The 12,149-nt window shown below is 53.0% G+C and overlaps 1 protein-coding gene across 6 annotated transcripts in view; it reads left to right on the top strand.

The window, feature by feature from the left end:
• CEP112 (centrosomal protein 112) overlaps positions 1–7,461 on the top strand; it is a 413,330-nt gene extending 405,869 nt beyond the window's left edge. For all 6 annotated transcript variants that reach the window (XM_040640361.1, XM_040640362.1, XM_040640360.1 and 3 more), the window contains one exon: positions 7,156–7,461. In XM_040640361.1, the coding sequence (XP_040496295.1) occupies positions 7,156–7,219 (64 nt within the window). In that variant the 3' untranslated portion in view covers positions 7,220–7,461. The remainder of the gene's footprint in view (positions 1–7,155) is intronic.
• The last annotated feature ends 4,688 nt before the right edge of the window (positions 7,462–12,149 follow it).

Genomic DNA, 12,149 nt, shown 5'->3' with positions numbered 1-12,149 from the left:
GTAGTAGTCCATTGTATAAATATCCCATGGTTTATTTGTCCATTTACCTATTGATGGACATTTGAGTTGTTTCTAGTTTGGGGCTATTAAGAATAAAAATGCTATGGATATTTTTTTAAGATTTCTTTCTTTATTTTAGAGAGATTGGGGAGGGGTAGAGGGAGGGACAAAAGGAAAGGGAGAGAGAGAATCTTGAGTATATTCCACGCCCAGCACAGAGCCTGACTCGGGGCTCAATCTCACAACTCTGAGATCGTGGCCTGAGCCGAAATCAAGAGTCGGTCGCTTGACCGACTGAGCCACCCAGGCGCCCCGCTATGAATATTACTATACTTGTCTTTTGGTGGGCACCTGCAACATTTCCTCCGGATATGTGCCGGAAACAGAGTTAACGGGGCATAGGATAGACATGTATTTAGCCCTAGTAGATACTGCTAAACAGTTTTCCAAAGTGGATGAATCAATTTCCACTCCTCTTGATGATAGACGACGGTTCCCATTGCCTCACGTGCTTGCCAACACGTGGTATTGTCAGTCTTTTTAATTTAAGTCATTCTGGTGGATGCGCAGCATTAGCTCCTTGTGGTTTTAATTTGCATTTCCCTGACGAGCAATGATGTGTGCGAGTTGGGTCATCCCAGCACCTAGCGCAGACTGGGCCGGAGAGTAGGGACTGCGTGTTGGATTAAGCTGAGTCAGCTCACTTCCTGCATCGTGTTCATCAACCCCCACGTCACCCTGTAACTCTGCAGAGAGACCATGGGACAGACTTTCTCAGGAGTGAGAACGGGAGATTGGGGAGAGATCGAACTATCCCCTGCCTTAAGGCTCTGCCTTGGAAATCGGGACATTCTGTCTACATCATTCTTCCAAGGGAACGAGTACAGGGCATTGTCCTAGAATTTCACAACTTCCCTGTGCAATGAGATTCCCTGGGGACTAGCCCTATAAATTGGCCACAAGAAGGAAAGTGGCTCCAAGTTGATTATATCAAGATGGCAGCACAACTCAGGTGAGAAGGCAGGCCACCTGACTGAGTCGAAACCCATGGCTGGTCCTCCTGAGATACCGAGTCAGAGGCAAGCTCCACCTGATGCCTCCAAAAGACCATCCCCCCTGGTACCGCTGTGTTTGGGACAGTAGCCTGTTGCCAGGTGGCAGATAAGTGGAAAGCAGCTGCCTTTGCCTCGGGCCCTGGATTGGAACGACGGCTTTTCATCCCCACCTAGATATTAATCACTTTGCGCACTGCCAGCCCGTTGCCAGCTGCATTCCTTGACGGCCCATGTTTTAATAAGGCCAGAGCGCTCCTGGCAGGCCGGGATACAATGTGTGGATTCACTAGACAGGATTACAGAGGGGGCTTTTCTTTGCTGCCCTGGGCCTGGGAGTTGTGTGCATTTCTGCTCCAACACAGTATCTCCAAGGAGGCTTTCACTTTCTAAGAAGGATGCTACCCACTGCGCTATTCAGAGTGGGTAAACGAGAAAATGGGTTAATAAAATACATGCTAGAGAAAAAGAAAATAAGATTAGGAGGCTGATGTTTGGGCTGAGAGTGCTTTTCTGGGCTCCAGGAAAAATAGAACAAGATGATTATTTTTTTCGGCCCAAAGGACGTCATGCCCAGAACACCACCACTAATCCAATTTTCCTGCTCTAACAAGTATTTGATCAACACTTCTTTAAAAGTTCAATGCTTATACTGACCAGCCCACCAGTTCCCCTAGTTATTGATATATTTATATAGATCTATTTTCAATTTCTTTGGCAGAACCACACCATGCTGATTTGCCCTGACACGAGAATGGGGTGGGGGGGGTGTTCATATAATTTATCTCCCGTAGCCACAGTTTGAGGGGGGAGGGGTTCTCACTTTTAATGGGCCGAGAGCCTGTGAGTTAATTAAGAGTCATTCAGGCAGTGTGGACATCGAAAGTCAGCAGCCCGCACTGAGTGCCTGGCCCTCCCCAGCCTGATTAGAGTTCACTTTGTTTGGTGAACAGGCAGTAATAATTTTTCTCCTTAACCAGAGAAGGTGGGGGGAGGGAAGGTACAGGGAGGCTAAGAACTGAAGGTTTCGTCAGTGAAGACTCTTTCCCAAACTTTCAAGCTGAAAAGGTTTTTGAAGAGTTTCAGGCATGTTTTTGCAAGACATTAAAAAAGAAGAAAGGTTAAATATAAAAATTGAAGTTTGGCAGGCAGTATTCCCTGAACTCAATGCATTGCTTGTGGTATTTTGAAAAAAGAAAAGAATTTTGCTTTGAAAATGTCATACTCCAAAGAAGTTTTTATAAGTTATTTCTAGGGGAGTTGACTCCTATTTAGTTGAATGGATGATTTGACTGTTCCTTTAAAGATATTTCAAACTGTTCCAAACAGTTTCTCTTTTTTTTTTTTTGAACAACAGAAGACCTACCCTCCATAATGTTCCAGTAAAACAGGGTAGGAGGGAAGACATTTCCATTTCAATGGAGAAATAATAATTACAAAATGTTAAGATGCTCAGACTCGGGCCTGATAATCTTCTCAAAAGATACGGAAACATATGCTGTTCAGCTGGCCCCAGAACACCCCCCAGATGGGAGGCAGGCAATCGGGGAACTTCGGGGAAGAGGTGCCATTGTAACGTCAACACGACTGTTCTAGAAAAAGAACTCCGCCTGTGTTCGTTCTCCCACCTCCAAGGGACCGATTTCCTCCTCCCCTGCGGGAGGGGCTCAGGGAAGGGCGGATGAGCTGTCCTGTATCCGACTGGTCCCCCTTCACGGCAGGGGACAGGGTGGCGTCGAGGCCTTGGTGCTCTGGCAGGTCTAGTAGGGAGCCCACTGGGAGATGATGGCACCACTAGCGCCGAGGGCGAGGGCGAGGCACCCCGACGGGAGGCAGCCGGCTTTTGATGGCGGAGAAAACACCTGCGTGTGAAGGGCGATGATGCAGCAGAGCATGATTGTGACAGACGGCGAGAGGGGCTATTACCCCTCTAGCGACACTGCGATTATAACAAGTGATGTCAGTTACCTGTTCTTTTCCACATGGATCAACGAGGATTTTTGCGGAAAGAGACTTTAGAGATGATCTAGTCCAAACCCCTCGCTTCACAGAAGAAACCAGCAGACGGAGAATTTCAGTGGCTTGGCCGAGGCCAGGTGGCAAGCCAGGGAGACGCATGACGGAGCGGGTCATCCGGGCCGGACACAGGGGAGCACTGTGATAGACGGGGCACCTGGGGTGCCCGCCTCACCCTCCGCTAGCGGGGCCTTGTGGTTGGTGCTCAGTGAATGTTAGTGGAAATAGTAGTGGACAACCTCATCAGGTTAGCCACACATCCACTCCCTTGGCAAAGGCCAAGGCCAGTGCACAAAACGCATGGCTTCCGGTGAAGATCACCGTAAAGTGAATCCCATTCTTCCGTCGGCTTCTGTTGTGAGACCAGAGTTACTGGCCTGCAGGTGGGGCAGGAGAACCTCTGTGATTCCTTCGGGCTATGACAGCGTGCATCCCCGCTATGGCTCGGATCCCCTCTTGGCTCATCCCATTGTCCTCGTGACAGCATTAGAGGCTATGCCCTAGTCAGTCATCGGATGTTTGCGATGGGCCATGGGGCCCAGACAAGGCAGCTGGGGTGGATGGAAGTAGATTCGTCCCAACTGCTGGACAAATAGAGCCATCGGTGAGGATCCGATCTGCTGGGAAGGAAGGCCTGTGGCACGTTGGGGGCGCTTAGTCTCTGGCCAGCAATTTGAGAATTTGGTGGCATTTTGGTTCTTCTAAGTTAAGAATGTCTCCTTCACTTTCACCTCCTCTTCTGTTGCTTCCCCAACTCTGAACGTCCTCCTCCTCTTCCCCTGCCTTCGGGCTAATTGCTGGTCAGGCCTGATAGAATCGGGTTGCATTTCCCGGCTTTACCAGTAGGTGCCCCCGTTCAACACATGGGGGATTTCAACTTGCACGTAAGGTTGGCCACTTCCGTTCAATCACACGACTCCGCGTCTGATCCTGACAATCCTGTTAAGATGAGGCTCTTGTAAAGCAAAGGCGACTGTAGTTCTCACTCCCCCACCTTCTGACCAACAGCAAATCTGCAGTGGCCCGTGGCTGCGACCATGACGTCTTCCTGGTGCCCATCACGTGCTTGGCAGGGGCTCGGGTCTGAGGATTCAAAGGGAGATGGGGTGGCTGCTCTCAAGAAGCTTGCAGTCTTTAGGGCTACGTGAAAGCCACACAGTCTCATCCATTTTTGTGCACACAGAACAATTATTGGGAACATACCAATGGGCGTAGTGAGCACTTGCTACAATGTGCCGAAGACACTCCAGGGCCTCTGATACCCGCTGCAGTTCTAGGAGACAGGGATCGTCTCCCCAGCCCCGCCGCCCCCTCTTATGGGATAGGGAACCGAGACACAGCGAGGTCGGGTAACTTGTTCCAAGGAAGGTTCTCAGCCGACATGCAGAGGCGAGGTGTAGACTCAGGCGACACGCGACTCCTCGAAGCCGGCTTCCTGGGGCCGTGGGGGGCTCACGCTGGGTCTCTGGATCTGAAGTTTATGCTTTACTTCCATAGAAGTGAAAAGCATTCTGGAGTGTTCCTCCTGCTTCTCCTTCCCCACGTATTTGCAAACACACACACACACACACACACACACACACACACACACGTGTACCCCATGTCCTTCGAGTGCTGACCTGGAGCTTGCTTCTGCTTTGAGGGCCGAGCCTGGCGGAAGCTTATTAAGAGCAACATCCCTGGCTTAGGGCCTCTCCTGCCTCCAGCAAAGCCACCTCTAATAGAGCTTGCTCCTGACATGGCCTCTGATCACACGGGGAGCCTCCCTCTCTGAGAGCAACAGGAAAAGACAGCCTTTTACTGGGTTCCCCAAGTAAGACTCTCTCTCTGTGGCCTTGCAGCCTTTTTTGGAGAACCTTCTCGGTAAATACAGGTTTAGCTTCTCTTGACAATGAACATCCATTTTCTCCTGCTGCAGAAATGTTTGTCACATTAAAAAGAAAGAAAAAGAAAAAGAAAGAAAGAAAGAAAAGAAAAGAAAGAAAAGAAAAGAAAGGAAAAGAAAAGAAAGGCAAGGCAAGGTGTCAAGGGGAAATACCGGCATATGTCAAAGGGAGACCTGGACAGGGGTGCTGAAGAACCAAGCGAAGGCCCGACCCCAGTCCCCCAAAGCATTCAGGGTCACCGGTCCGGACTCCCGGGGTCTCTGTGCCAGCCCAGCTCTCTCCCCACACCTGACACTTAGCCCCAACCGGCTGAGTTACGTATCAGGAGCCCGGACTAGACTTGCCCAAAACCAGCTATTAAAAAGAGACCTCATATCCTATCTTGCTTTTGCGAGGAAAGAGCACTGAGAGAAATGTTTCAAAAGTCTTTTAGAATAACCCAGGGCGTTCTAAAGCTCTTTCAAAAAAAAACCCCGGGCCCTCCACAAGTTCCCCCCCTCCCATTATAAACATCCCCAAGCATCTTACTTTCCAATGTGCAAAGATCAGAAAACCACTATAAAATGGAAAATCCTGAAGTAAGGACGAGAGATTACGGTTATTCCTAATGCGGGCCAATTTGGGCTCACTGTGCCTTTTAAATCTTTTATTTCTTCACAGTAGAAATGTTTAAGCCATTGTAGTTCTGGCAAAGACGCACATGAAACCCTCCGATTCAAGGAGAAGTTCCTCCAGGGTCTGCACAAATCACATTATAAAGCAGCTTTTATGTATCTAGAATAATTACACTTGATTTGAAGAAGTTTGTTTTTTGTTAAGCTAACTTTAGCATCGATTCTAATTGGGAGCAGACGCACTGCCTCATCCCAGGCTACAGAACGTAGAAATGTGCGCGTCAACATGGACGCGGCACGTCCGAGATAAGCGTGGCCCGGGGCATCCGCCACCCCGCATCGCAGGGCCTCGAGCACCCCCACATTTCTGTGACTTCTCACTGGCGGGGCTGGCGTCACCTGCCCCTGTCAACCGGGGAGTCACTGCCTCAGGCCCCAGCTCCGCACCCTCACCCCCAAAAGCAGAATGGCCCAAGCCACGGGTCACCTGCCCACGTCCGTGACCCTTCTGGTTCCTTGAAACCCAAGAAGCGGGAGAGTGACCTGGAAGAAATGAGGGCTGGGGCTGGGAAGGAGAACTCTCTCGGAGAAAAGGCTCAGGCCCTGGGAGAGAAGAGCCCTAGGCCTTTGGAGAAAGTAGGAGAAACATTCTGATCTTTGCACATAAACCACTTTACTTTTCAAAACCTCTGCTGCCTTTTTTTTTTTTTCTTTCCCAGAGTGCTAGCTGAAGTGTGTGTATAAATAAGACAGAAGAAATAAAAACCCAAGGCCGAGGTATTCTGAAACCAAACCCAAGACAGGCTCCCTTGAAAACCTCGTCAGAAGCATATGCACTGGGGTCTCGAAGCAGTTTGTCCTTCCCGGCTCCGGCTGGAGGGCCCGACCAAGTCATTCCCAGGAACGCGAGAACGTGCAGCCGTTGCTTCCTGTCTGAACAGACTTGGGGAGCTGCCTCCCTTAAACCGGGAGCACCGTGAAACCCAGGCCGTGGGGTCCGGCGCTGGCCCTGAGTTCAGAAGGCTTCGGCGCCTCCCAGCAAAGGGCAGGCCTGTCTGACCCATCTCCTCCCTGCCCGGCCTCCCCCCACCCCCGCCCCGGAGCCCCACGACACGGCCGGGGGAGAGGTCACCCTGTGGTCGAAAACACGGTCAGGGCCTAGCCGATGGAGAAGGGAGCTTTCCAGATGGGGCGCACAATCAAGCGGGGGTTTTATTTTATTACTTCTTTTTTTAATGAGGAGAGGGGGAGTCGTAACCAGGGCAAAATGTGAGCTTTCAAATCCTCGGTTGGCCGTGTGGGCCTGTGTGCGTCGGGCAGAAAAAGAGGTGTGGGCTGCACGGTGGCGAGGCAGGCGCTAGAAACGTCCCATTTAAACCGGGCGAGGGCTGTTCTCGCTCCGGAGACCCCTTGCTGCGGCGGGATCAGGCGGCCGGGCGGCTCTTCCCCGAGTGCGCATCTTCCCGGGCAGACGAGCGCTCCGCACGGGACTCGGCAACCGGGAAATAAAGCACGCATTTCCAACGTTAGTTAGCAACCCCCCCCCATTTTTTTCTTTCTTCTTCTTCTCTCTCTCTCTTTAAACAGGGAGACAGGCAGCCTAATGATCCCGAAAGAGCTGCTGCCTCCGGGAGTCCAGAAAGACTTTTGAAAAAAAAAAAAAAGAAGAAGAAGTTGTGATGTTTTCCTCCCGACGCTGTGTGGGACTGACTTTCCTCCTCGGTGGGAGAAGCCGGGATGAAAGTTCCCCTCTCCGACGGCCCCTTTGGGGGACAGGTCTTTTTAACAAGCCATTTCCTGGCGCGTGAATAGTTTGGCCCCTTCCCCCTTGAACAGTGTTGTGCACCATGTCAGACATCAAAGCCCTAATTAAACCCATTCTTTAATTGTGTCTTTTTGCTTCATTACTTTCTCTCCTCCTTTGATGAGGGCTGCAACTCTCTGATCGCCCCCCCAGATCATCCCTGTTTCTTCATTTTCCAGAGGCTCTGAAAACTGATCGCTGGGCTGTTGTTTTGGGGGTCCTCCCCTATTTTTTTTTCTTCCCCAAGTCGGGGCGGCAGTCCGTCCGTGCCCCACCCCCCACCCTCCCAGGCAGGCCAGCGGTTAAAGGGATATTCACACCTTTTCCCTCCCGGCTCCTCTATTCTTATGAAGTTTCCATTGATTATTGTCCTGAGATTCCTTGGTCCAGTCATAGATAAAAGGATAATGACTTCAAAGGGAAGAGTTAAGAGTTTAACCCCAAGCTAAGAGAGTGGACAACTAGATAATTGAGGGTAATAACCCATCACAGACTCGCTTTCAAAGGATCGCCGGGCGAGCTCTCAGGTGGCTTTAATTTTATTAACATTTGTAGCCCCTGACTTGAGAAGACGGTCTGGAGTCCTTACGGAGCTTCAAAGCTCCAGGTAACACTCCGCCCGGCCGGGAATCTGACATCAATTTGGGCCTGAGCGCTCCCCTCCCAGGATGGCAGTGCTGGCTGCTAAACCCAGACCTCACCGCCAAACTACAGACCCCAGAAACTTGGGGATAGGGTGGGGGGCGCGAGAAGATCAAAGGTCCCCCTTGGCCCCCACTTCTTCGTGATGGCAAATGAGAATTCAAATCAAACGAAGACACATAAAAAGCACAAGGGTTTTCAGAGGGGGATGGAACCTGGGGTGGGCTTTACAGAGGCCGGGGGTCCGGGGGTCCTTGGAGCCCAAATCTGCTCTGTGCTGATCTGGGGGGCGGGCAGTGGGGGGCTCGAACCCTTGGGCCTCGGGGGGGGGTGGAATGGGGCCCCCTGTGGGCACCCCTCCTCAGCTGAGGCTTCTCTCCGCCTCCCTTGCCTCCTCTGAGAAGCCCCTGGCGTTCTCGGAGAGAGTCAGGCCAGGCCACCAGGTCCACACTTACTTTCTGGTGAGAAAGGTGGGGTGACTTGCCCTGAAACCACCAGCTAACCGGGAGCAGCAGAACCAAGAGCTCTGACTCCCACAGGAGCAGACAAGACCCTGGGAAAACGAACTAGAAGATCGCCCAAGGGAGACTCAACTCGACATTCAGTGTAGACATTCGCAATATCCCTCCACAGCATTTGTGCAAACGCTCTGGGTCGCCGCTCGGCTCTGCGCACCTGCGTCTGGCCCGTCAGTAAATCCCGAAGGCCGGAAGGGGTCTCCTCCTGGTCACGCCGGCTGCTCGGACCCATCCCCTGATTTATGGCACGGATTGCCCGGCTCCCCGCTCCATTCCCCGGGTTGAAGGGGAGCTCGATGGCCTGCCAGGTCACTGCAATTGGAGGACTTCCCTGTGCGTGGCTGCGGGCCGTCCTTTTGGCCGTTAGAAGTTTAACAATAGGCCTTTGAAATGGATCGACACTTGAACAGCTGCCAACTTGGGGCAGGGCTCTGGACTGCATTCTTGGACCTGTCCTGTGGGGAGGCCGGGCCCGGGGGGAGGTTACTGGAATCCCTTCACCCCTGCCAGCACCCCTCAGCTACGCTGGCCCCTCTCCTCCTCCCGGGCTTCTCCAGAGAGCCACCTGTGTGGGTGGAAGGACCAGAAAATGCAGCCAGGGCCACCAGGGCTGACACAGCACTTGCCACCAAGTGCCCTGTAAAGTCCCCTCCGCGTGCATGGAGCGCAGAGGGCTCAGCCCCTAGCTCTGGGCAGTGGTCTTCCCCAGTCTGAGACCACCCGGTGGCAGCCCCGTCCGCCTGCAGCTTTCACTCCAGTTCTTGCAAAATCCTTCCCTCGAGAGGTAGAAATGCCACCCCAGTTGGAGAGCTGGCAGCTTCTCAAGCTGTACCCCAAACTCCTGAAGTGGAGGTGTGTGCTTGGGTCTCTGGTGAAAGAATCCGGGTAGAGTAGGAGACGGCGGGGCGGGGGGGGGTGTCCTCCTGGCACCTCTGCGGCCACATCTCCTGGGCGACCACCCCCTTGCAGAAAGACCGCCTAGGGGGAGATGGGGCAGCGAGTGGGACTGGGGACAGGAGCTGGCTGCGCCCCGAAGTTTTGACACAAATGCTCTAACCAGTCAGCCCCCCAGAGACTCTCCGTGACCACAGTGGGATGGTGCGCCCTCCGAGTTATGCCAGGGACGGTCGCACAGCCAGCTCTTTGCATTTCGTTTGTTCTTAGAAAATTATGATGAATTTTCAGCACAGCCTGATAGGGGGAGTGATGTATGTGATTTGTTCCAATCCCAAGTTTGCAGACAATCATCTGCTGATTCCGCCGCTGTACACGGTAGCTGCGTGCGGCCGTAGAAGAGAGCCCTCGGACGACACTGGAAACACGCTTAGTGTGGCCTGTCCCTCCCGCCCCGGGTGGGCCGCATGGACACCTTCTGCATACTCTTACCCAGAACCCCTTGTCAGCAAAGATGTGCCTGAGGCCAGGGTCCCGGGCCCTTGGCTCTGCGACAGAACGAGTCCATGCGCGACACTGGGTGCTGGGGATGTGAGTATCGCCAACCTTTGATTTTTATGATGCTGTAACCCAGATGTCTCAGTTGAGACACGTGTGAGGTGTATTGGAATAAGCCCAGACTTTGAAGTTAGACAGACATATGTTCGGGTTCAGACGGCCATTTACTGACCAGCTTAGCCAGGCCAGCCCCGCAGCCTCTCAGATCCTCAGTTCCTTGGGTGCCGTGTGAGGAAACACAGCCACTGTTAGCCGGGCGTCGAGGCCACCTGCCCGGGCCGGGCACCTGCCTGGGTGAAGTTCTGGGGACGTAAAAGTGAATGCATTTCATCCTCGCCCCTGAGGAGCTTGGGGTCCAGAGCTGTGGGTCCAGACTCCCTTGCTGCCTAGTGAAATGCGGACTTAGATGCGGACACCGGCGTCCTTGGAGAGTCTGACTACCTTGGAGTACCAGGGTTCCCCCAGTGAGACGGGCCACACATCCTAACAGAGAAGCTCTCCACGGTTCTACAGGTGTCCCCTGACTGTTCAGATGGTACAGTCACAGTTTTGACTTTTTCCCCTGCAGCCTGAGGGTCCAAGACAAGTAGGCTTTGTACATGGGCCTGGGGCACAGACTTCCATGTTTTAGAGGGAGTGGTTCTGCTTGTAGGGTCCCCAAACCATATCCCCCACAGGGCTGATTTTCCCAGAGAAGAGCAACGGCTTCCCTGCCCCGTTCTGAAGGGGATGAGGTTAACTCTGGAGCTAAGTGGAGCCTGGTGGAAGTCTGGCCTGGCCCTGGAGGCTGGCCGAGTGTGTGTGGCTGGCCGGGGAGGCAGAGCAGGGAGCTGGCTCTCGACCTGGTTAAACTTATCAAAGCCTCCCTGGCTGGCCGACTTTGATCCCTAGCCTCAAGTCTGAAGAGGTAACTCAGATGCTCCGTGATTAATGGCATTTAGGTGGAGATCCCGTGACTCGTGGTGTCTGTGGCTTGTAGGGACAGACCAAGGTCTCTGTCAGTATCCCGCCCGAGGGTCAAAGTTCTGCCCAGGGCACCTTCTCATTTGCATGAAGCCTGGGAGGGCAGCCATCAGCGTGTAGGGGATATTCAGTGAATGTCGCTTTCTTCCCCGCCTGCCCACGTCTGACATTACTCACCATTTCAGAAGTAGAGTGTGTTTGAACATTCTTGGAGAACTTTCCCAGGGTGGATTCCTATTTTTATCCCTATAACAATCTTAGAAATGGGCAGGGCAGGTAAAGCCATCCCGGTTATGGGAATAAAGGGCACTGAGTCACCGATGGATAGGGACGCGCCCTTGCCCCGCATTCAGCTAACCAGTCAGTGGCAGCCTGGGGATGGGCTCCCGGGCTCCAGGAACCGAGCCCCCACTCTTGCGGTGCAGCTCTGGTATAGCCGACAGTGAGGTTCCTAGTTAGCTTTTGGCTCAATCTGGGGGCACCATTCCTTTCCCTGCCATGTCCCTTGCCCCTTTCACAGCGGGAAGGAATCTTCCAGAGCCACAGGGTCCCCATAATCCTGGTGACAGAGCTGATGCTGGCAGTCCTGGTTTGGACTTCTCTTGACCTTCTAGATCTGAACCATGCAAGTTCTCCCGAAGCACGAATTCCTGGCTAATTGCAATGCTCACAGGACCCACTGGGAGTCCTTGGGAGGTCTCATAAGCAACTGAAGCAGAGAACTAAAACTCAACACTCCGCTGACCCCTACCTCCCTCGGGCACCCACTGTGCCTACAAGTTCTGAGAGTACAAAGTGCCTTCATCCCCTCTCCTATCCCCCAAGCCCTTCACCAGGGCAGAAATACCCCAGCTCCTTTGTCTCCAAGCCAGGGTGACAGTGAACCAAAGTCACCCTCTGGGGGATCTGATGGACATCATGCCCCCACTTCCTTCCCTTCCCCAGGCCACCACCTCCTCCCGTACAGATTTTCCCTGAGACTATTTCCCAGTAATTCACCTGAATTCCCATCTCAGGGTCTGCTTCTGGGGAGCCCAACCTAAGAAAGTCCCTGAAATAAAATGCAAATATCTAAATACCACAGACTTCCATGGGGTCCCCACTTCTTGCATCCCACCCTTCATTAGACCCTGCGCCCCCCCAACACTCCCACAAGAAGGTGCTTCCTGAGACACAGCTCAGTGACATAGCTCCCCTGCTAG

Source organism: Ursus maritimus, unplaced genomic scaffold (genome assembly GCF_017311325.1).
Source record: "Ursus maritimus isolate PB19 unplaced genomic scaffold, ASM1731132v1 scaffold_24, whole genome shotgun sequence".
Classification (NCBI taxonomy): domain Eukaryota; kingdom Metazoa; phylum Chordata; class Mammalia; order Carnivora; family Ursidae; genus Ursus; species Ursus maritimus.
Note: the sequence above shows the minus strand (reverse complement) of the source record. Positions and strands in the feature narration are given on the sequence as shown.